The 25,153-nt window shown below is 45.0% G+C and overlaps 1 protein-coding gene across 1 annotated transcript in view; it reads right to left on the minus strand.

The window, feature by feature from the left end:
* The window catches only part of ATP6V1B2 (ATPase H+ transporting V1 subunit B2), a 134,447-nt gene that overhangs the window by 16,339 nt on the left and 92,955 nt on the right, over positions 1–25,153 (minus strand). The window contains exons 11-13 of the mRNA XM_078665421.1: positions 15,800–15,882; positions 14,901–15,005; positions 736–865 (exon numbers count right to left, since the gene is read on the minus strand). Of these exons, the coding sequence (XP_078521547.1) occupies positions 736–865; positions 14,901–15,005; positions 15,800–15,882 (318 nt within the window). The remainder of the gene's footprint in view (positions 1–735; positions 866–14,900; positions 15,006–15,799; positions 15,883–25,153) is intronic.

Consider the following 25,153-nt stretch of genomic DNA (forward strand, 5'->3'; position numbering starts at 1 on the left):
AAAGTGTAACCACATTCATAACTCACATTAGGGAACCACTTTTTCTTTGAGCATGGAAGAGAGCTTGCGTTTTCTTGCTCTGTCCTTCATATCTCCCTCGCATCCCGGTCCATCCTGCTCGCTCTATGTTGATCCCACCCCCTCTCAGCTCTTCTGATATATTGTACCCAGGTATGCAAAGACTTCATCAGATTGGTTTTATTATATCTTCTGCCTTCCAAATATTGCACGAAGGAACCTAAAGGCAGCATTCTGGAAGCTTAATCAGCCTGTGGTTGAAGCAAAGATGTGTTAATCACCAAATAGCTGAAACATCTGGTCCACTTCCTAGTCCTGTGAAATGTAAATTCCTTTTGTCTCGGCATACCATCACCTGGTGGCAAAAACAGGCATTTGCTGTCCTCCAACATTGAGAAGAGGTGTTGAGGAGCCGTGCCCCATCTTTGAAACACTAACTTAAGTTTTCTTGCAGCAAGTTCTAATTTGTGACAATCTACTTCCTGCTTAGGGAATCTGCCAAAGAGGTTTGTATCCTAAGCATGTGTTCTATTGCTAGTGTGATTCCTTGCTTTAAGAACTTGAAGTTTAACTTCTAGTGATGCTGCAGATGATTTTGTTTCTCCGGTTTCTGGTGTAGTAAAGTAATATTTTGTCTGAACTCAGAAGCAATTCTAAGTAACAGGTTATTGGTACTCAACAATGCCACATTAAATATTCGGTGGAGCTATAACTTACCTTGAGCAATAAAGTTCTTTTCAAACTTTTGCAGAAATTCAAGGTAAAGAAGATCATCTGAGGTCAGCGCTTCTTCCCCCACGACTGCTTTCATGGCCTGAACATCCTTGCCAATAGCGTAGCATGCATACTGGTGGGAAGAAGGGAGAATGTTTACATGCTATGCTTTCACAACCGCATAAATATCTTTAACTCTCCCTATTGCAGATAAGAGTTTCTAAATTAGATCCCATCCTAAAATAACATCATCCTTTACCTTTAATAATCACCCTCTCTTTCTGCATCTGCCGGGCTGATCGGCCTTTCCTATAAACTACAGCCTCTAGCAGATATATCTGGTTCTGGTAGTTGTGGTTATCGCAAGCAGACCTTTAATGTTGTAAGGAGGGCATCACATCAACAGAGAAGATCCCATGAAGGGTAGCTGAGAGGGAACTAGGAAAGTATTTCCCAGGCCAGCCTCGGGAAGTGCAGTGAGGAACAACTGGTCCAATGCATAACCTGAATCCTTAATGGGAACTCACAGGGCACGTGTTTTGCAAAGCGGATGTGCAAATTAAATACTGCCCTAAAACACAGTGTTCATCGATGCACTTGATCCCATTCCTGGAAAAGAATCAAACATAGATGTCCAATGAGCAGTATCTGCAACAAGAGGATTCATATTTGTTGAACCTGGCTGAGTTAAAATGTACCTCCAAAAACACAACACCAACCAAATCAGAATGAAGAACCTTAGAAAAGACCCTCCCTTGATTCTCCCTCACTGTATTGGTTCCCAAATCAATTATGTGGCAACATATTGCCTTGCAGATTGCCTTGCAGATGTTTAGTAGGCCTTGCAAAATTGGTCAAGTGAAAGTAGATGGCAGACCTCTGATAGGACTTTTGTTGCGGCAACTGATAACTGAGTTCTTAGTTGTCACAACCCTCCTATGGCGCTGCAGCCATATAACTGCCACTTTGCATGTTAATGTCATGTCCCTCTGTTCCTCCCCGACCATTACGTTGCAGAGGTCTTCATATTTAGCATGGAAAACTAGTAATTCTAAAGAGTTTTTGGGACTTGGCACAGTCATCGTTATCAAGAGAGAGACTTGGGGGACATCATAAAATATCAAGATAGCCACATGCAAAAAAGCAATAATTCCTGGCTTTTCCCCCAAATAGCCATCTTCCTGTAAGAAAACAGGACACCCACTGGCTGAGAAATGATGAAGGAAAATAAATTAAACTCCAAACCTAAATGTCAAGTGAAAAATCTGGGGAGTGGTGGGGGGGCGAGGCATTAAACACCAGGTGAAGAGACCCTGCTTTAAAAATAATCAGGGAAAATAGAATACCAGCAGAGCCCAGTGTTGAGGAATCTTACTCCAAAGGCCACTGAAAAATGCACTTGGAGGAAACTGCACCTACACTGCATTTTGGGGCAGTGAACCGGTCATTTTTCGCTTTTAAAATAGGGACAAAAATGAAAATCGGTTGGGCAGCAACAATCCTATTTGTATTTCTAAATCTATTTTCAAGTTTTTTCTTTAATGCAGACATACTGCGAAATATAAAGTGGACGTATATTTTTAACAGAAGATATTTTGCGATGTTAAAATTGATACTGCAATCCAGGATGAAGAAATCCATATTCATGATAAATTAATAAAACCCCAGATAACATGACTGATGTTACTTATCCTGTGTAACTATCTGCTTGTAGCGTGTACTGCTGTAGATTCAAAGGCTCTGCATACTCTTGCCTTCTCGTGTTTGGACTGGATTTTTGCAAATTATTTTTCAACTTAGAAGTTCAAGTCCAGAGACTCCTCCCTTGGTCCAGAATGCATCAGCACAACTCCTCCACCTCGGAATGTTTTCTGCTCAGTGAGCAACTAGTGTAAGTGGAGTGCAGTGTTAAAGACCAGAGTGTGCTGTGCATAAGAAAGTGCAACCGTAAAGTGATAGAAAACATGATCATGGCTAGTTTTCGGGGGTGCGGGCTGATGTTTGTGAATCTACAGCACTACACGCTACCAAAAGATGGCTAAAGGGTAGAATTTTCCATTAGTAGCACATGTTGCTGTAGAGGCACATGTCCTGAATGTATTGTAAAGCAATTCCTTTTCAATGCGGTGGCTAACTAGCAGATGATGCAGATGTTTGAACAAGAGTCCTTATTACTGCTTGGCCAACTGCAACTTGGTGACGTGCTTGTGTGTTTACAGAGAAATGCTTGATTCAAGTATGTGGTGTTACTCAGGTAGCAGCCGCGGAGAAATCCAGGAGCGAGAGATATTATTTAAAAAGACAAGTGCTGCTCACTTTTTACTTGTAGAATGTGCTTTTGGCAGCACAGTAAAGTGATCTCCACCTAGTAATGCCAGCCCTGTATACAGTGCACCCCATGTGAGGTTTGGAGAAAAAGACTACAAAAAGTTGTTAGGGCTTTCTAAATCGTTTAGTTCTGTTAAAATAATACATGATGGCTCTTTTAACTTCCGAGATTGTAAAGCGTCTTTTCAGCTACATAATCTGGCTGCCATTTAAAAGGAGAGAGCTCAATAGTTTGGTTGATATGAACCAAGACAACCTTAGGCAGAAATGTTTTGTTAGTACAAAGAACTACCCTATAGTTATGTACCTGAATGTATGGTTCCTGTCTTGTAAAAGCTTGGAACTCTTAATAAGCATGAATAAGGTGATTCATAGAAAAGAATTGTAGGGCACACAAGCGAGGCTCGAAAGGAAAACCATAAGTTGTGTGACTGACACAGAGGTTCCGTACAGGTGGAGGTGATCCCTTTGGAGTTATTGCTTCCCTAAGGTGAGTCAGTGAGGTTCACACTCCCACCTTAAATGAGTTTTTCTTCCACATTTATCCAGATCGGGCAGTCCTCTGACCCAATGCCAAGTTTCTCTTTAAGGTGGTTCCCAGGTTTCGTCTTAGGAATATCAAGTAGTCCGTTTTCTTGCCACATCCAGAGTCTGTAGCAGAACACGCCTTCTATACCCTGTATGTCTGTAGGCAAGTAGGATCTGCTTTCATGGTTACCCCAACTTTTTGCTAGCGTTATTCTGTTTTCTGACGGGGATCCTGCTAATCAAGACCCTAGTCACTATGCTTCCTCCCTACATTTGACAATGGTAAGTACTTTGGTACCTTCCCAATTGGCTACTGGAGTACCCCTGTAAGTCCCTAGCTTGCGCACTATTAGTGGTAGTGGCGGAAAAGCGTACGCAAATCTGCCTGACCAGTTCATCCATATCGAATTGCCCTTGGACAGCGGGTGTGGAAACCTGGCAGAGAAGGTTGGGCATTTTGCGTTTTCGTGTGTGGCGAACAGATCTATGTCTGGATGACCCCACTTGTGGAAGAATAGTTGAAGAACTTGCGGATGTAGTTCCCATTAGTGAATTTGTTGTGTCTGTAGACTTAACAGATCTGCTATCTGATTGTGAACTCCTGGAAGGTGTTCTGCTAACATATATATGTTTTGTGGAATGGCACATCTCCAAATGTTCTGTGCAAGCTGGGACAGCTGTAGAGAGTATGCCCCCCCCCCTGTTTTTGTATATAGTAAATAGCTGTGATGTTGTCCGTCCGAATTAAGTCAGCTTTGTTTTGTACTTGTACTTGGAATGTTTTGAGTGCTAAGAATATTGCTAGCAGCTCTAGGTGATTGATTTGGAACGTTTTATGTTGGTTGGTCCATTGCGCTTGAATTGTATGATGTAGGAGATGGGCTCCCCCTCCTGTGAGAGATGCGTCTGCTGTAAGTACTATTTGTGGAACAGGTTCGAGGAACAGCCGCCATTTCGTCACATTTTTGGTGTTCCACCACTGCAGAGAGCGATGTGTGCGGCTGTCTACCAACACCAGGTCTGTTAGTTGTCCTTGAGCCTGATTCCACTGTTGTGCTAGACATTCCTGTAATGGACGCATTTGCAGTCTTGCATATGGTACAATGAAGATGCAAGATGCCACCATGCCTATTAGTCTCATGAACACTCTGGCTGGAAGAGTGTGTTGATGTTGGAACTTTGTGACTAAGGCTTGAATGTTCTATATCCTTGCTGGACTGGGATTCGCTAGAGCTGTAGACGTGTGTATTGTAGCCCCTAAATATTGATGTACATGTGAGGGCTGTAGGTGCGACTTGGTGTAGTTGATTGCGAACCCCAAGTTGTGCACTGTTTGAATTGTCTGATGTGTGTGTTGGACACACTGATTGAATGACTTGGCCTTTATGAGCCAATCGTCTAGATAAGGGAAGACATGTATCTGTTGTCTTCTGAGATGTGCAGCTACTACTGCTAGGCACTTTGTGAGCACTCTTGGTGCAGTTGTTACCCCGAATGGAAGGACTTTGAATTGATAATGCTGTCCTTCCAGTAGAAACCTTAGATACTTCCTTTGAGAAGGATGTATAGGAATGTGGAAGTAGGCGTCTTTTAGATCTAGTGTTGTAATGAAGTCGCCTTGTTGCAGCAATGGGAGCACTTGTTGTAAAGTGATCATATGAAAATGATCTGAGTGTGTATAGTGATTGAGGGGCCTGAGGTCGAGAATTGGTCTTAGTGTCCCGTCCTTTTTTGGTATTATAAAATACAGCGAGTAAACCCCTGTTCCTTGATGTTGTAAAGGAACTATTTCTATTGCGTCCTTTTGAAGAAGTGATAGGACTTCTTGTTTGAGCAGCATAAGATGTTCTGCAGACATTGGACGCTGCCTGGGTGGTATGTGTGGAGGGGTAGCTGTAAGTTCGAGGCAGTAGCCATACTGGATAATTTGTCTTACCCACCTGTCTGTTGTGATGGAATTCCAGACAGGTAGAAACTGTGTTAGTCTGCCCCCCACAGGAGTGGAGTGCTGTTGGGGGAGCAGAGGGAAGTCACTATTTTGTGGTGGAAGAGGTTTGATTATTGTTGTTACCTCGACCTCTTCCTTTATTATTGTTGCCTCTATAGCCTCCTCTACAATATCCTTTACTGGAGGATGCCTGTGTATTGGATTTGAAGGAAGCTGTATTGTCTGCTCCAGTTTGTTTGGAGCCTCCTCTATAGAAGGAGCGACAAAAGGAGCCTCTAGCTTGTGTGGATTGCAAAGCTCCCACAGATTTGGCTGTATCTGTATCTTTTTTCATTTTCTCAAGTGCTGTGTCTACCTCTGGTCCAAACAATTGATGTTGGTTGAATGGCTGATTTAAGATGGTAGTTTGCACTTCCTGCTTAAATCCTGAAATGCGTAGCCAAGTATGACGTCTAAGTAGGACACTAGTGTTTACAGCTCTAGATGCAGTGTCTGCTACATCAAGTGCACACTTGATTGAGGCATTTGAAATTAACTTGCCTTCTTGTATAAGCTCATTTGCCTGCGCCTTATATTGGTCAGGTAGATGTTGTAGTCATTTTTCTAACTGATCATAATGAGCCCGGTCATATCTTGCAAGGAGGGCTTGCGTGTTAGCTATACGCCATGTATTAGTAGCTTGTGCACCTATTCTTTTGCTTGAAGCATCTATCACCTTAGATTCTTTATCAGGGGGTGGTGCTTCACCGGATGTCTGTGAGTTTGCTCTTTTTCTAGCATTTGAGACAACTAGGGAATCTAAGGGTAGCTGTCCTTTAATGTAGGCTGGATCATCAGGAGCAGGTCTGTACTTTTCCTCAATTCTAGGGTTTAGGATTCTAGCATGTACAGGATCTTTAAATACCTCTGGCGCATGTTTATGACCCCTTTGATCATAGGAAGTATTTGATTCCTTGATTGTTCAAACGTATCTAATAAAAGAAATCTTCCTCTGCCTCATCTGAATGCATGGTGACCCCATGATAAATGGCAGCCCTATTCAGTAAGTGCCCAAAACCAATATTGTCTTCTGGGGGAGGTTTTGATGGATATGACTGTGGGTCAGGAATATCTGGCACATCTTGTGGGTTTGGGTACTCCCAATCTGGATCATCAACAGGGTAGGGAAAAGGCTCATCTGGGTCTACCCCTCCCCCTATGCTATACTCATCATCATTTTGAGGTGTATGTGGTGAAGAATGAGGAGGAGAGTGTTCAGGAGAATTCGGAGGTGAATTGTTAGGCAGAACAGGAGATGAAGGAGAACGAAGTATAGGAGTAGAAGGGTGCATAGGAGATGTGGCCGAGCCCTCCTTCTTGACAGGCACTGCAGGTGTAGGTGCTGTGTCTAATTTCCTCTTCCTGTGTGGTGTAGTGGATACCGGACCTGTCTTTGGGTCAATGTAGATCTTCTTTTGTAGAGGATCAGGTTGGAAAAATTATTCTCCTTGCAGAACCTTTCCCGGTGCAGATTTTTTCGGTTCCGGGCGTGGTTGCGGCTTGTCTTTAGCCTTAGCAGTTGTAACTGTGTCCTTTGGCGTAGTTTTTGGCACTGAATGTGTTGTTTTCGGAGTCGCAGGCTGTTTCGAGGGCTTGAGCGCATCGGAATCAGGCCTTGTAGGTTTCGGTACTGAAGATATTGGCTTCGGAGTGGAAGCTGGTCTTGTCGGCTTCGAGGCGTCAGGCGCTGGCTTCATAGTTTTGTCTTTAAAAGTCGGAGGTTTCAGAGCAGAGACTTCTTTAGGTTTCGGTGCCGAGGGAGCTGGTGGGATCGGCACGTGCGGCTTGCTCGGTAAGGAGCTACCGGAAGGCTTGAGTATTTTTTTCAGAGCCGGGCTCGATGGCGGGGCTTTCGAAGTGTGTTTTTGGTCGAGACTGGGCCCCGGAGGCGGAGTGTTGCCCTTTGCCTTCGATTTGGGTGGTGGGTATGGGGCCGGGACAGTAGTACTCAGGCGCTGACCCGATGGTATGGAGTCATCTGAGTCGTCTGCCTCTGATACGATTTGGAGATCGTCTGAATCTTCTTCGGGAACGAGCGGAACTTCTTCGTCAAAGATATCCACCGGTTCCGATCTCTGCATGTCGTGTCAACGGGCCCTCCGATCTCGAATGGTTTTCTTGGATCGAAAGGACGCACAGGCTGTGCAGCTGGATTCGTCGTGTTCTGGCGATAAGCACAGGTTACACCCCTCGTGATGGTCACTGTGTGGAAACTTTGCTCCACAGTTGGGGCATCTTTTGAATGGCGTCCTTTCCATGAGGTGTAGGCTTCACGGAGTGGATAGGCCCAACGGCCTGCGTCGACGACCGGAATCGAGCTGATGGAGTCGAGACGATGTTTGTCGATATCGAAAGTAGTTTGGTGAAGTTTGAATAGGTTTTTACACGTTGAAGTACTTGAAAAGTAGATTTCGAACTGGAGCAGAAAAGTTTCATCCGAACTCAGTGGTGGAAAAAAAAACAATCTAAGGATGGAGCAGATGCCCATGTGCACTATCGTCCCAGGGAGGAGTAACCTATCTCGTGACTACAAAGACTTCTTCCAAGACGACAACAACATGAAATCATCCGAGCCCAACACCAGGTGGCAATCTAATGGGCAGTGTAAGATCTGCAGCTCATATGCCTCAAAAACATGATTTAAAGACTTCTTTACAGCTCATTCTCTGAGTGAAGAGAACAACTGTTATTTGTCAGCTCACCAGAACAGACCAGTAGGCCCTAAAAATAGCTTGTCTGGATGAAATCTAACTAGCAATACCGAGTGGTCGAGGAAATTTCTCGAGGACTGATGTATCGTCAACCTCTAGATACTCAGGACTAGAGCAGGCAGCTGTGGCAAGTGCGTGCTGCCTTGCATTTGTAGGTCAAACATGGGTGTGGTGTCAGTGCGATTTAAACAAACAAGTTACTTATCTTCTGTAACTATATATCTGTAAGAAACATTAGTTAGTGATAGATTCCTTACGTTAGAATTATCCCCAGGCATCAGACTTGATCCGGAAAGTTTGTCAGCAGTACCCCTGCGTGTCGGTAGGTGTCGTTGTGCGGCACCGCGTACGTCGTTGGCGTCGTAGTTGCCGAAATGAGGTAATTGGAGCTACTTAGACGCGCCCAGAAGCGCAGACGTCAGTTCTGTACATGGATTTCTGTGACAGGAACGCAGAGCCATGCAAGATACTGACCACTGGTGTATTGAAACTAGGGCCCTGAAAGGGATGACCTTAACCCTAGAAATCAGTTCGCAGAACGGGGAGGATGGGTGGGGCAGTAAGGAATCTATCACTAACTAATGTTTCTCACAGATATATCATTACCGAAGGTAAGTAACTTGTTTATCTGAAAAACATATTTGTGATAGATTCCTTACCTTAGAATGGATACCCCAGCAATACCAACCCCGGTGGTGGGTCTGCGAACCAAGATCACACCAGAAAGTCACAGAGAACAGAACGGCCAAAGAAGCCGTCTCTCCAGACTGGACTGTCAATGCAATAATGCTTAGTAAAAGTGTGCAGCGAGGCCCACATGGCCTCTCTGGAGGGGTGCGGAGGCGGAAAGAAAGTGGGCAAGGTTAGCCCGATGTGGAAGGCAGTGACAACATTTAGCAAGACGGAAGGACGAGTGCGAAGCACAACCTTATCCGGATGAACCGACAGAAAGGGAAGCTTATGGAAAGGGCCTGGAGCTCACTCACGCACCTAACAGAGGTGATGGCAACCAGGAAAGCAGTCTTCAAAGTCAATAAACGAAGAGGACAGTTGTGAAGTGGCTCAAAAGGAGCGCACATAAAATAAGTAAGAACTAGATTTAAGTCCCACTGCGGCATATTCAACAGAATAGGAGGGAAAAGGTGTGTAATGCCATTGAGAAATCTATTACAACAGGGGACTTGAAAAAAGGGCTGATCAGGGAGCCTGAGAAAGGCTGAAATCACAGAGAGGTAGCCCTTAATAGTGCCCAGAGCAGAGTCGTGCTGGGCCAGAGAAAGAAGGAACAAAAGGACTTGTGAAAGAGGGGCAGAAAAGGGATCCAAAGCCTTTTCTGTGCACCATGCCACAAATTTGTTCCACCTACAGGTGTATAACAATTTAGTGGAGGGACGCCTTGCTGCCAGAATGATATCACAGACTTCAGGAGGCAAGTCAAAAGGAATCAACTGTCGCCGCTCAATCTCCACGCATTAAGGTGGAGGCTGGGCAGGTTCAGGTGGAGGACCGTCCCTTGCTGCTGCAACAGAAGATCCTCCCGAAGAGGCAGTCTGATAAGGGGATCCATGCTCATACTGAGTAGCTCGGGATACCAAACTCTTCGAGCCCAGTCCGGAGCCACAAGAATAACTTGGGCCTGGTCTTGCCTGATCATCTTCAGGGTAGAAGTGGTATAGGCGGAAAGGCGTACAATAGACTGCAGCTCCACTCGTAACGAAAAGCGTTACCAAGCGAGTGCCGCCTTGGAAATTCCGACACGCAGAAGAGATGACATTGCACGTTCTTGGTGTCGAAGAGATCTAACCAAGGTTCTCCCCACTGTTGAAAGAGACTTTGCGCCACCTCTGAGTGCAGATGCCATTCGTGATCCATCATGCACCTGCGGCTGAGAGACTCCGCCCTGGCGTTCAAGGAACCTTTCAAGTGTTGAACCATCAAGGAAATCCCTTGACGTTCCAACCATGTCCAGAGACGCAGAGCCTCCTGACATAGGGTCCACGACCCCACCCAGCCTTGCTTGTTGCAATACCACATGGCGGAGGTGTGGTCTGTGTACACCTGCACTACTCTCCCCTTGACAGAGGGAAGGAATGCCTTCAGTGCGGAGCTCCATAAAGTTGATATGGAGCCTGGACTCCGCCGGAGACCCGAGGCCTCCGATCTCCGCCTCTCCCATATGGTCGCCCCATCCCAGGAGGGATGCATCCGTCACCACTGTGTACTCCGGTTGGGGGAGCGAGAGGGATCTGCCGCTGACCCAATGTTGGTTTGTGAGCCACCACTGCAACTGCTGTGCAGTGCCCTCTGAGATCTGGACGTGCTTGGACAGGTCCCCTTGATGCTGTACGGCCCCAAATCAACATTAGATCCTCCCATAGATCTTTCGTCTGAGACCACTGTGCTGATAGGCACTGCTATAAGATACGCATGTGTAACCTTGCACGAGGAACTATTGCAATGCAGGATGCCATTATGTCTAACAAATGCATTACTGTTCTGGGTGAAAAAGAGGTCGCGTTTTGAAAGGTGTTAATCCTGACTAGACTGGGATATGCCTACCCCACCCTTGAGCCTAAGGTAGCCCTGAGGAAGGGTTTTACTTGGAGGGGCTTACGGTGAGATATGGCTATACTCTGTGTAAAGCCCAGCTTGTGAAAAACATTTATGGTTGTAGGCATGTCCATTGCTGCTGTGTGGCGATCTTGATCAGCCAGCCGTCGAAGAGGGGGGAATATGTGGATGCCTACCTGCGGGAGGTGAGTGGCTACCACAGCTAGAGACTTGGTGACAACTCTGGGGGTTGTTGTGACCCCTGGAAGGCAGGACCTTTAACTGATAATGTTGTCCAGTCACCACAATCTCAGGAATCTTTGGTGGGCAAAGTGGATAGGAATATGGAAGTAGGCATCCATCAAGTGGAGGGAGTTCATGAAGTCGCCTTGCCGCAACAGAAGAATGCCATCCTGAAGTGCGACCATGTGGGAATATTCAGAGAGGATATACTTGCTTAGGAGCCGGAGGTTGAGTATAGGCCTGATGGACCCATCTTTCTAGGGAATGAGAAAGTACAGGGAGTATACCCCTTTACTGCGATGTAGTGCCTGCACCAGCTCTATGGCCCCTTTGCAAGTAGTGCATCCATCTCCTCTGGGAGCAGGAGTTTTGTGTTCTGTGGACAACTTTTAGTGTGTGGGAGGGATGTTGGGTGGTGTTAAGGTGAATTCTAAACAGTATCCCTCCCTTATGATGTCTAGAACCCAGTGGTCGGAAGTAGTTGCCTCCCAGTGAGGCAGTAACTTCAGCAACCTGACACAGACCGGTGTTAAATGGTTGGTGGAGGGAGGAGAGCATCACTGTTTTGGGGCGGTGGCTCCTTTAGGAGCTGCACCTCTGTCTACCCTTGTCATTGCCCCTCACTACCCTCATCTGTAGTAACTATGTGAAGAGGTCAGCTGCTGTTTGCCCCTCACTACCCTCATCTGTAGTAACTATGTGAAGAGGTCAGCTGCTGTTGTCTAATGTATGTGGTTGAAGTCTCAGGTGTGGTAACTGTTTTGACTGCACCACGGTACTGTGAGCAGCGAAAGGGTCCAATGGCAGTGGGAGTCTGTAGTGCACCCACGGCTTTAGCTATATCCGTGTCCTTCTAGATTTTTCCCAATCTCTTGTCAACCCAAGGGCTCGAAAAGATGCTATCCATCGAAGGACACATTAAGGTGTTGCTGCACCTCTGGTTTAAAACAGGAGACAGGGAGCCATGCATCGCGGTGGCGGAAGAGACTAGAATTAATGCCACGACCAGCCACGTCTGTGGCATCCAGAGCACACCAGATGTTAGTATTGGTGATTTTTTTTCCCCTTCGTAAAAAACTTATGCTCCCACTTGCAGAACTGCTCTGGGAGATGTTGCAGAATTTCCTCCACCTGGTTTCAGCTGGCATGGTCTTATCAGGAGAGCAAGAACACAAAGTTGGCAGTGCACCACTGTCTGGCAGATTGTACTGCCAGACACTTGCCAGCAGCATCCATTTTCTTACTTTCCCAGTCTGGTCGGTGCCTATCCCCTGTTGTCTGGAAATTAGCTCTCTTCCTAACCGAATGGATCATTGGAGAACTGGGGTTAACTACCTGTGATGTGGGGGTGGCGAGTCTGAGGGAGAAGCCTTGAACTTCTTGTCAACTCATGTGTAATGACTGTAGCTTTTACAGGCTCTTTGAAGTTATCCCCAGTAGTTATGAGCATGCCCTTGAACATGGGCAAGTACTAGAGGGACCTCTGTGTGGAGGAGAGGGGTTCTAGCAGGAAATCATCCTCCTCAGACTGAAGATAGAATTCCGCTCTGTGAAGAATCTTGTGGTAGGAGGTTGTATCTTCAGGGGAGAAGAGAGTTTGGCAGGATATAAATCCCGGTCCGTGTCCTCTGGAGTATTGACCTGATAATCATCTCACAGGCCAGGAGCTCGAGGGTCATTAGGGGGATCATAATGAGGCCTGGACTATTGCCCATCCCCTGCATAATGAGAACCCTGTGATGAATGTGGATGAGAGTCATCAGGCAGCAAAGCTAAGGTAGGAATAGGAGGGGACGGAGAAGGAGGAGCAGGCCAGGCAGAAGTGGAGAGGTGCGTCTGCTCTGGTGTAAAGGTGTTTTCGGGCTTCGGCTCCTATGGAGCGTTGAGGAACTCTTCAAAATTCAGTCTCTTCTTGTGGGGATCCTTGAGTGTTGTAGCAGGCTTATCCATCATCCTGCCCCTGCCCGGCAGGATATGGATCACCTGCTGGCCAGCATCTAAATGTTCTTGGAAACTTTGCAGGCTGGGCTGGTTAGGCTCTTCCACAGATGGCCTGGATGGAGCCAAAGAGGGTCAGTGTCCAGAATGCCCCGAGGTAGGTTTGGGCTCCTAAGCTTTTGACTCTGAATGTGGCCAGCTTGGTGTCATAGGATCCGGTGTAGAATCGGCAGTCGACATCGAGAGGTGGGTCTTTGAGGCAGAAATCGGTGCGAGTGCGCCTTGTCTGGCTCGGTAGTTCGGTGCTGACCAAAAGGAAGAGGCAGCGTGGAGCCATCTGAAGCAACACACTAGTAGTGATACTCACTGCGGTCCTTGGAAACAGGTGTTTGGCTGGTGGCAGCCGTTCGGCTTCAACCTCGGACTCACATGTGGCCTCCTCGGACGAGAACACTTCTTCAATCTCTGCACTAGACACGCCCATTGATGCATAGCTTCCTCTTCCTCTGTGCCTTAGCCGTTGATGTCCAGAGTGGCCTCCTCTGCTCGGCACTGAGCCACTGAAGCAGAGGCAATGTGATGTGTCCTTCGGTTACGGAGGATCTTATAGCGGAAACCAAGACACGCCGCACAAGATTCTTCTTGGTGATCCAAGGAGAGGAACAGGTTGCAAACTTCATGCACGTCTGTCCTGAGATATTTGGTGTGGCAAGGACAGGATCGAAAGGGAGTTCTTTCCATTATGTGAACATTCTCGACCTTCTTAAGTGATGGAGTCGAAGGGGCAGATCCTAGCTGCTGACAATTTGTTGACCATGGAGAAACTACATTGAAGTTACAAAGGACAGTAGAGCGATAGAAGTGGGATTGTGTGGAGAAACTAGAGATGGTGCTGAAGGCCAAAAGATAACACCAAGAGGTGTCAAACTGAAACTCATGTAGACTAGCCTGAACCAGAAGGTGGAGAAAAGCAATCTGACTAAGAGCTGATCCCCCATGCGCATTGCCTACGATAGGTGGAGTCACCATGCCTCGTTATTCGAAAAGACTTCTTTGAACAAAAACATATTGCACACACCCAAGCCCAACACTAGGCAGCAGGAGTATGCACAGCATGTGCATCTACAGCTACACATGTCAAAAACATCATATTTTTGCTGTGCTTCCAATTAAAGCTTTGCTTTCAGCTCGGTGCTGCAAACACAGGGCTCCAAGCAAGTTATTCTCTGCCTATTCCATATAAATAAGAGAGAAAAAGGTAAATAAACATACTATAATTTGGTAGAGGCAGAGAAAGAAATCAGTTGGTGGTAGACATGCTGCTGGTTGGGACAGCATACAAGTGAACTGAAAACATTCTGGCCCACGGGTATTACATGGCTATTCAACAAACCTAATTATAATATAACACCATATTATTTGTAGTTGCTGAGCTACTCATTATTGTGAACTTCACATGACAATAATAAAATATCAAGCTTTGTGTCTGCACAGACTCTGGGGTTTCAAGTAGGGCCCCCCAGCTAGAATCAGTAAAACCAGGTCTGATCGGTCTGTCTCATTCTAGGCAACCCTCTAAGGATACCTCCGAGGTGAGGGCAGAAATATAAATCTGTAAATGTTTTCCTCAGTAAAGGTAGTTTCCTTTCAGGGCTAGGGAAATCACATGGGTGTGACCAATAAATAAAAGGTGTCTCACACCATCTTCCTAAGTTAACACCAGTTAGTTAAAGTTTTGTTTTTTCTAAAAACTCAGGCATATTAGTATGGACACTAAAATGAACAAAAAAACAAAAACATGTTGATTTAGAACAGAACCATACCATGAAGCCTGCATAGCAACTGTAAAAACAAAAGAAAAAAAAGAGAATGATATAACGTACCAGCTGGTTTGACACATCGGCATGATCTTTCCTCGTCATGCCCTCACCAATGGCAGACTTCATCAACCGGGACAAAGATGGGAGCACGTTAATAGGCGGATAGATCTAAAATGGAAAATAAATCGGAGGAACACGATAAGGTGAAATGCAGCAGATTGTGTACGTGTAAATGAGGCACCCATTGTAGACAGTGCAATCAAAAACAATGAATACTGAAGTTAAAGGGTGCAACCTACACTTGCATGATGAAAATCTCACATTGCGAAATAACTGACACCACCAATTTCGGAGAGAGAACAAATAACTCCTAAAGAACTATTATTCAGAAAGGTCAATTCATCAAGACAGAATGCTATTTTGAGGATATTAAAAAATGCATTAACTCCATTTTTAAGGTTTGGAATAGGAGCAGTCTCCAAGTCTGTTTGTTGTTTCTTGTTCAAACTCTGGACGTGAGCTGGCACCCAAATCTATTTGACAGATTATTAACCAATGGAAAACCATGTATATAGTCAATCAAGTGTAACTGTTCACATGTAGACTGTTCTTGTAAGAGAACACTGAACGTAATGAAACAAAAGGAGAACATGGATCACAAGGAGGGGGACGAACATATCTATAGTGTTTTCTATAGGCCACACAACCAAATGCTGATCTGTTTAAAAGAATGTCAGGATTCTGTACGACGCCTACTGGTCTGGACATAAAACAAAAAAAATGGGAAGGGAGTGAGGATCAAATAGAAGTCTGTACTTGTTGCCTCGATTATACCACTTCAAGAAAATTCTTACTGGTAGGAATAAAATCCTTTCTTTAAAAGACAAATAAATAAACAAACACCTTTTTGAGCACGCAAAGGAAGCCCTAAGACATTTTTTTCGCATTGATTGTGCTCCCACCTGTCTGTTGTGCAGCTGTCGATCCACATAGATCTGCCCTTCAGTGATGTACCCAGTCAAGTCAGGGATGGGATGGGTGATATCTGGGGTAACAGAAAGACATATGCTCATTAGAGAATAGGACTTTGCAATAGTCCTTTTCCAGGTTCTGCCATGGAACAATTGCATTCCAAGGCAGATGAAAATTGTTAAAAATTATTATTTCTTTTTTTTCCCCTTTTTAAAGCTTTATTTATTGCGTCCGGTTGACAGGTTATTTCACATTGACAGCATAATAATTTACATCACATACACAGGAAAAGAACTTGACTTAGTACATTTTACTTCATAAGCTCTTCAGTAGGCATAATAGAACATATACAGGTGCGATGACAATCTTTAATGTTCCCAAGGTTCTCTATTGTTGCGCACTTCTCCTATTACACACTAAGATTTAACCTGTATACAGACACAGGGATAAAACCGGCATTCGCAAATACATTCTCCTCCCATCCCTCGAGGCGCAAATCTCGGCCCACTTCCTTTACACTCTACTGCCCATTGTGCCCTTTTTTAATCATCGTTTTGTATGTTTAAAAGATATTGTTTTAGAGGTTCCCAGAAATCTTTGGGTCGTGATGCCTGCTCTAGTTCTTCTGCATACACCTCCATAGTCTCCCTACAGTAGGACATCTCAATAAGCCAATCCTTAAATCTAGGGGGACGTCTGCTGCCCCATCTAATAGCCACTCTCCTCTTTGCTAGCAGCAGGGATACTGCAAGAAATTACCTTCGCTTTGCTGGCTTTAGTCTATGTATCCCTAGCAGGCATACCAAGGGGGTATTTGGCACCAGTTCAGATAGCATCTTTGAAAGTGCATTCTCTATTTCTTGCCAGTATTTGTGTATCTGCGGGCATGCCCATGCTACATGTAAAAAATCAGCATGTTCAGCGTCACATCTATGACATTTGTCATGCGGTCTAAGCCCGTATCCATGTAATGGAGTTGGGGAATAATAAAATTGGTGCAAAAATTTGAAATTAATAGTACGCTGATTGCAGTTTGATGTTAATAACCGTAGTTGCGTGCAACTGTATTCCCAATACTGCTCCTCAATAGTCACACCCAGCAGTGTCTCCCATCTACTAAGAGACTTGTTTCTAGCCTCTGTCTGCTCTGACTGTGAGGTTGTGTACAGGCGTGTTATCAACTTCTACCGTGCTGGTGCTTTCAATAAGGATTGTAATGCGAGTAGTGTCGGTGGTTCCTCCGGGTAAGTGTCGTACAGGTCCCTGATCGCTATCTGTAGCCGCATATGAGCGAATATTTTCATTGGGGTGTTGTTTATGCTTAGCGATGGGTCGCCCCGTTGTATGAATCTGCCATGCGGGAAAATATCTCTCATTGTGCATATCTTCATGTCCTCTAACAGCTGTGTCATTCGCTTTTCTTGAGTCACTGACAGTTTCGGATGATTAGCTATGGGGAGTGCCGGGGCATAAATAGGTAGTTTGTCCGCTCTACTCTCTAGTGTGTGCCATGCTTTGGAGGTACAGCGCACCGAAAATTGTTAAAAATTAACAGTAGTGTAAAGTCGGTCTTCCATTTCTCTAGACACAGTTGTTTACGTGTATTGGTGTGTAATTAAATTCTAAAAACAGAGGTTCAACAACACATGGTCACAGTTGAAGGCTCTTTAGAGTTTCTTAGAACACTGCTTTGAGTGCACACATGCACGTGATTCTGGTAGTATATGCTGGGCTATTCAGGGATATCCAAGGCTCCTGTATACAAAAGAGACTACCAGCCAGCAGCCATCAAACATTACGGATCAAGTTAAGGTTCCTTTCACAGGTTGCCTCAGTAATCCTGAAAAAAGACTGAACACAGGAGGAAACAGGAGCCCTATGTGAACCAGAGCACAGCCCAGTCAGTTTGTTTTTCTGTATTTATCCACAAATGTTGAACGTATTGCCTGGAATAAGGAGTCCCACTTTCCTGCTTCCTTTAAGTGGAAGTGTTGTAATTCCTTATATAGAGGACAAAAAAAAAAAAAAACAATGGCAACTGTTTCCCTTCATTTTTCTCTTTAAAAAGGGAGAAAAGAAAAAAGGCGGCGCAGCAATGTACATCCATGAATTTTCAAACCAATTTGGTTTCATGGTTTATTTTTGAATATGCATTCAATGTATTAAAGAAATTAAAATGAAAGATGCTTTTAAGATTGAATTGCCAGTGTTTGGTTGACAAATTAATTTTTCTGCGGAAGGGGTGTCCTGGGAATCCATGATGGATAGGAAATAATTATACATCTGAACTTTATTTTTCAAGCATTGGTAGCGTTCATGAATGCAGATGCAGCATAAAGATTCAACAATATGCCAATGGTTGACAATTCTACTTGAAAGTCGTTTGCTTTAGACATCCAATGCCTCAAACATTGCTTGCACGTGATCCAGAACTTGATGTCCAACGTCTACCTGAAGCTCAATCCAACCAATATAGATTTCCTGGTATTTGTTAAGAACAGCAAACAAGATACAGTGCAAATCTGGCTCAATTAACTCACACTTCACAGTCTAACTCCCCAACTTTCACCCAATGCCAAGTCAATTAGATTCCCTCTGGAAACCAAACTCTGCCTCAAGGAACATATTGCCAAAAAAAAGAAAAATACACGGCCTCTCTTCTAAAGAAAGTTAAACGGTTTCTTCCCAATAATTATTTGAGAACTGCTGATCAAACGCTTGTACTCTCACATCTGAGCGGTGATAATGCCTTGCTCTATGGCCTTCCAGATTCCACACTGGCACACCTTAGAGACATCCTACACACCGCACTATGTCTCGTCCAGAGCCTGAAGAAATATGATCACATCATCCCGACCTGATGGAACTCCATTGACTTCCTTTGCAGGCCCACAACATCTTCAAAACCAGTGGCATAGTTTATAAAGCCATCACAACCAGAAACCCTAGCAAATAAGCTCAACATCTCTGGTGTTTCTTGGCACACTCGCGGCCGAGAAACCATCGGATTGCACACTAAGAAGGGTAAAAAAACACACAAAATAAAAGGAAACAGGTCTTTCCATCTACGCACTAAGGGTCTGGAAAAGCATCCCAGTTTTAAATCAGGACCACCCCAATTTAGGAAAGAGTTGAAGACTCACCTCTTTTAAGAACACTACACCACAATTTATAAACCACCCACAACCCAGTTTCTTCTCCTATTAATCATGGATTTTCTGCTTGTCCTCATTATGTACAGCTCTCCTTGTGGATAGGTTTGCACTATAGAAATACTATATAGATCTCTACTATTCTGGGCATCCTGGACTATCGGACTTAAAATATATTGAATTTCTCAGTTTGGTATGAACAATAATAGCAGCACTGTAAAAGAAATCCGAAACCCTGCATTTATGTGGACTTTCCGAAAAGTCTGTTCTATTTTTATCTCTAAAACCAGGTTATATTTTTGTGTTTAATCCAATATAATCACGTTGGGGTACTAAGGCTGCACCATCATTTGTGAAGCATTTTGGAATGCACCAAATTATTTTTCTCAATGGCTAATGGTGTTAGAGAAAGTGGTATAGACCCATACTGAAGTTGCCCTTAACAATAATTAAAATTGCCTGTTCCACAGTGTGAGCCTAGGGGTATTTACATTTTGTTTTGCCAAGAATTGTGAAAAGTTGATAATTTTTACACAATGTTGACAGATGTTTTGGGAGCCTGCTTCTCTCAACTCATATTGAACAATGTTACAATGTCCACGCTAACAATATTTGCAATTTAGGTTTTGGGAAATCAAAAGTGCCCTGCCAGGAACTGAACCATACTGGAGTGTTCATGTACACCATTTTTGGCAACCTAGAGACCACAGTCTCCTTTTCTTTCAGAGATTTTTATTTTAGGAAACTGGATCAAGTCACTGCTGGATACAACAGTGCACACAGAGGAAAGAAGAGACCTGAAATCTGGGGGTTCTGCAACTGCAGTGTTAGGCCAATTATAAACTCCATCCCATTTTGGCTCAGTTATGTCCAAGTGATCAAATAATGGTCTGTAGAGAACAAGGGGCCTTTTGGAATGCCACACATCTGCAGCTGGATAGCTTCATAGAAAATAAGTCCATTAAGGCCATATTAATCCCAAAAAGCAGGACCTGTGACAGGTGGAGTATCACAAATTAAACTACCTGAAGTAGAGTTTCTGATGAACGCCCAGCAAAAGGTGATGCAAAGGGGAGAACCCTCTCGGATCATTTACATGGTAATTGTACCAAAGTGTGGCTTGTGCTGCTGGAGAGACAAACAAATCAAGTGGTAACTGTGCTAGCTGCTGAGTGCCTGGTATTGCATTTGGTTGAATAAGAACATGACTAAACCTCGGAGACGAGGACACTAGGACACACTCTTCAGCCTGGGGTTCTGACAACAGCAAAGAAGAAATCAATGTAATAAAAGGGACCCCCCTGAGTCTAGTTGATATTCCTAGGACAGGGTAATGATAATTTCAATAATAGTAATTCCTAGACAGTAAAGGAGAAATCCACTAAATCATGTACCCCATCTTGTGGCTCAACACTATGGTCTGCAGTCCCAACATTCAGGCTACAGAGGTACAGATCTCAACTCATGGCAAAGTTCAAGGTGGAGCACCATTTTCATTCAGGGTACTGCAACAGTGAGCCTGAGTGATCTTAAATCTTTTGCCTTGAATGCTAGGAAATCAAGCCTAGCATAGATTGCAAGTAAGAAGTGAGAGCCAGCGAACCACAGGCTGAGCCAGAAGGGAGATTGGGTATTTTTCTAGAGAAGAAAGAGTAATAAGGCTACCTTTTTTTCCAAAGAGACCCATGAAAAGCTGAAATTCTAAGATTTCTGGTCTAGTAATGCAATGCTCCGAGGCAGATAGCCTCTTTGTTGCGGAGACATTTGTAGATCACAAATCTACCAATTATATACAAAGCGTGAATCTTATTAGCTGTAGCCCTATGTATATGCGGTTAGGACTTCCAGGTGGTTAGGAAGTCCTTTATCATCCCCCAAGGCTGTTGTGTGAGCAGAGGCTGCTGCCACCGCGTAGACTGGGGGAACGGATTCTTTGTGGGTTGCCTCAAAGTTTGCAGGGTGTAAAGGGTATTCCCTGCAAAGTTGCCTCAGCAACACATCCCTTTAAAGGGACCTTTTGACAATCTGCAGAACAAACATGGCTTTAGTGGTTTTATTGACCTGTTTCACGGATTCAAGGGTCTGATAAATAAGTGGCCCGAAGGGATGACTGCTTGTAAGAGGCACATCCACTATCTTGGTCTGTACTCTGGTTTTAGACCAGAAATATGTAGCAAAACGACCTTGGCAGCACGGTTCCCATGCTGAGTTGCTGTTAGCTATATCTGTAGAGTCCAGTGCCGATTTGAGGCATGAGCTTGGAATTTTCTTGTCATCCTCTATCCCTTCTTTAGACCTTGTCTTTTGGTATTCCTCTGATAGGTGGGACATATGGCCCTCTATATTCTCTCAGTGCCAGAGGGTATACCTTTTCAGGACGACATAAGAGTTTGGGATATGCCACTGGGTAGCTGCTGCTCTCCATCTTTTGCTTCACTGCCTGCAGTCTCTTGGTGTCTTTATCTGGGAGGAGTACTCCCAGAGGCTGTAGATACCATCAATGGCTAGGCTCCACATGTGACTGAATATGCATGGGATTTTGAAAAGATACCCTACATTTCTTCGACATTATGGGTGTTGCAGCTTTTGAGGTGGCTGCTATGCAGTTAAGGATTATGACAAGTTAGGCCAAAGCTAAGCGTTAGGCACATCCAATCACACTGATAAAAAGAGAGCCCTAATTAAATGGATTAACTACAATTGTATACCTAGTCCTTTGCCTTTTACAGAGCTTCCAGTGCTCCATCACGTGTAATGAGAAGCATTTAATCCTATCTCACATGCCATGGCAAGAAGTTGTGATTCGACTAAACTAGGCATAGTGACCCAAATCACACACTTCCAACTAAGACAATGACATCTATCTGCTAATCTCCATGGTATAAATCTTCAGTGCACTGGTCAGCTCTAAACCATACTGTACCAATGCTGGTTACTCAGGCCTCTCAAAGTTACAACTAAGTCCCTAATTATAAGTGTCTCATTAAAATCCGTCCTATGAGTAAACCATAGTTTACGCATGGGATGGAATTACAAGTTTGGTTTCATTTAATAATTATCTGATGCGTTAACCAACTCATCATTTGTTAAATTTCATCAGGTCAGACCTGCTGAAATTTAGAAGGGGGAAAACATACAGTATTTATTTAACATGCAGATTTTGGTGCGTTAAACACCAAAACCGCATGTTATTCCTCTTGAACTCAGAATCCGAGTTCTTTAGCGAACCTAATAAATAACATACCCTGTTGTAGGAAAGTAGGATCTGCTTTCATGGTTACCCCCACTTTTTGCTGGTGTTATTCTGTTTTCTGACAAGTCTGACTGGGATCCTGCCCAGTCACTGTAATCTCTTCCTAAATTTGACTATGGTCTATGGGCTATTGGTGTACCCTTCCAAGTCCCTAGTATATGGTACTAAAGTACCCAGGGCACAGGTTCATCAGGGGTCTCCCATGGGCTGCAGAATGTATTTTGCCACCCATGGGAGACAACTCAAACTGTGACTACAGGCCTGCCATTGCAGCCTGTGTGAACTGGTGCCAGCACCACTCAAAACAGATACAAGTTTCCTTATATCTGAAGTCACTGCGCTTGAAATCTCTAAAATCACCCCTAAGGCAGGCCTTTCAATCCTGAAGGCAGGGTGCTAGATTATAAGTATGAGGGTGCCTTGCATGAGCCGAACACCCCCTACAAACCCCGGAGTTGATTCTCCAGGCAGTGAAAGTGGTCAGCCATTTAATACATATAGTGGACATCAAGTCAATTACGAGATGTCTAACTATATATTGGCTGCACCGAAACCAGTCATGTTTGGTATCAAACATGTTGGAATCCTACCCCAACATACCAGAACCCAGTTTTGGATGTAGGATCCCATGTACTGGTGGTTTTCCCCGAGGAGCACCCCCTGTATGCCCGGTACCACCCTTCCAGGGTCTAACAGCAAGCTACTGCTGCTGCCAACCACAGACACGATTCTGCTCTCCTTCTGCTGACACGAGCTCGAGCAGGACAATAGGTTTCCTGTCACAGGGAGGTGAGATCACTTCCCAGACAGGACTAAGTGTATTGGACTGGGGTGGGGTCGCTTCCCAGGGCCACCAGCCAGCTTTGAAGGGCAAATTTGGTACCCTCCTTTCACTCTCCAGTTGGAACCAGTTCAGGAAGCCATTGGCTCCCGCTTTTGCGTGAAACTGGATAAAGGACATGGAAGTAGCCTCTCCTCTGTCCAGCCCCTCCTCTGGGAGGGATCCCTGAATCGGCCCAACCCTTTCCATCAAGTACTTAAGGGCTTACCTGTGGGTGGCTCGTCAGATTCGTTGTGAGACAAGATTCAGATCCGCAACCACTTTAACTTCAACCGTCTGGCCACCTTGGACTTCGTTGGACTTCATCTGGAAGTGAGACTGCATCAATAAAGAATCCTGCTGCTCCTAGTCTCGTCACCCTGCCAGTCTTCTGCAGTCATCTGTGCCTGTGCTTCATCCAGGTTATTCCAGTGCCTGTAGGCATCAAAGACACCCAAAGTAAACTTCCTTGGAGTGAAGGAGCCACTCCACTACATCTGCAGGCACCACAACGAAGCTGACCGGTCTGCTGCTCCTAAGGTCACACGGACTCCGAAAGACTCAGCAACACAGATGGTGGTTTTGCAACTCCTTCGAGGTCCGCACTGTCTTCTCAGCAAGTTTGAGGCCAGTATCCTTATCAGAACCACTGAAAGAACCCCTGTGCACAGCATCGACTTGCCTTTGTCAAGGCTTGTTGACCTCTGTCCTCTAGAGATCATTGGGCTACAAGAAGATCCAACCTCTAGCATCTCTTCCTGCTAAGATATACGTCCTCACCGCTTCCTCTGCACCGTGGGCCAGCATCTTTGGTGAGCTGCTCAAGGTCCTCTTGTGACTCCAGTGTCTTTGGCCTGCGTGTCCTCTAGAGGGTCTTTTTTTGCTACAGTGGGCTCCCCTGCGTGCTCAGGGCCTTCTCTGCCTCTCGGCGCTTGGTGTGTCCCTCGGACGTTGCTGGTCCCAACGCTACACCTTTTTCATTTCCACACCTGTCGCTGCTGTCAAAGTTTGTTGGTGCTCCCGCCAGACACCGACCCCCTAGTTCTGGACTTACGACGTGGAACAGTTCATGAGTGGTCTTCCACAGTGTTTGTTGGTGCTCCCGCCAGACACCGACCCCCTAGTTCTGGACTTACGACGTGGAACAGTTCATGAGTGGTCTTCCACAGTGTCGCCTGGTCCTCAAAGCTGCAGCAACAAGGTCTCCATCATCACTCCTGCATCTTCTGTCATCGGTCTTCCGTGCCTCCTGATCACTTCTGAGTAGCATAGACTCTGTGCTTGCAGGCACTCCTCTTCAAGAATCCAATCTTGGATTCCACCAGACTCCTTCACCTTTTTCGCCAGCCCCATCTCTACTGAAGTCCTCCATTGTAGTCTACGGCGGTTTCCGATGACACTTCACCCTATGCACCCGGTTTCCCTGATGTAGTTATCCAGGTTCCTGGGGTATCCATGGGTGGGGTGACTCTCCAACCTTCCATCTTCCACTGGGTTTCTTCAGGGTCCACTGGGAAGGGTCCTTCTTAAAAACTGACTTTCCCATTGACTTTCATTCAGTACGTGGCAGTCTTTACACTCTGCACACGGCCTCCGTGGGATTCCTGGGCACTTACCTTAAGTGGTTCCTTACGTCCCCAGCTCTTCTGAGTCTTCTGGTCCAAGTCTCAACTTTGGTCGCAGTTCGCATTCCACTTCTTTAGTATATGTTTTGGTCTCCCCCTTGAGACCACTGTGTATTTGTGCTTAGTTACCAGTTTCCTTTTGAAATTTTGTGTATTGTATAGATATCTCCGGGTATGAGATATAACAAGGAGCGTGTATAATAAATATAATTATTATTATAACTACACTGTGTGGTTAGTTTTCATTTAACCTACACTAAATGATTAGTTCTGGTAAAACAGCCTGCCTAACACTCATTCTGGACTAAGCCTGAAGGCTCCTCTCATAAGCTTACACTTAGAGAGCTTTCTATAGTTGTCTAAGAACCCCACAATTACCATAAGGGAGGTCTGGATTGGTGCAAGGTGCTTCACTTAATTAAGTGTGCACCATATACTACGCCAGCCTCCTACACCTGTGGTATCGTTATTTATCAGAGGCGATAAATAATACC

This window comes from Lissotriton helveticus, chromosome 11 (genome assembly GCF_964261635.1).
Source record: "Lissotriton helveticus chromosome 11, aLisHel1.1, whole genome shotgun sequence".
Taxonomy (NCBI): Eukaryota; Metazoa; Chordata; class Amphibia; order Caudata; family Salamandridae; genus Lissotriton; species Lissotriton helveticus.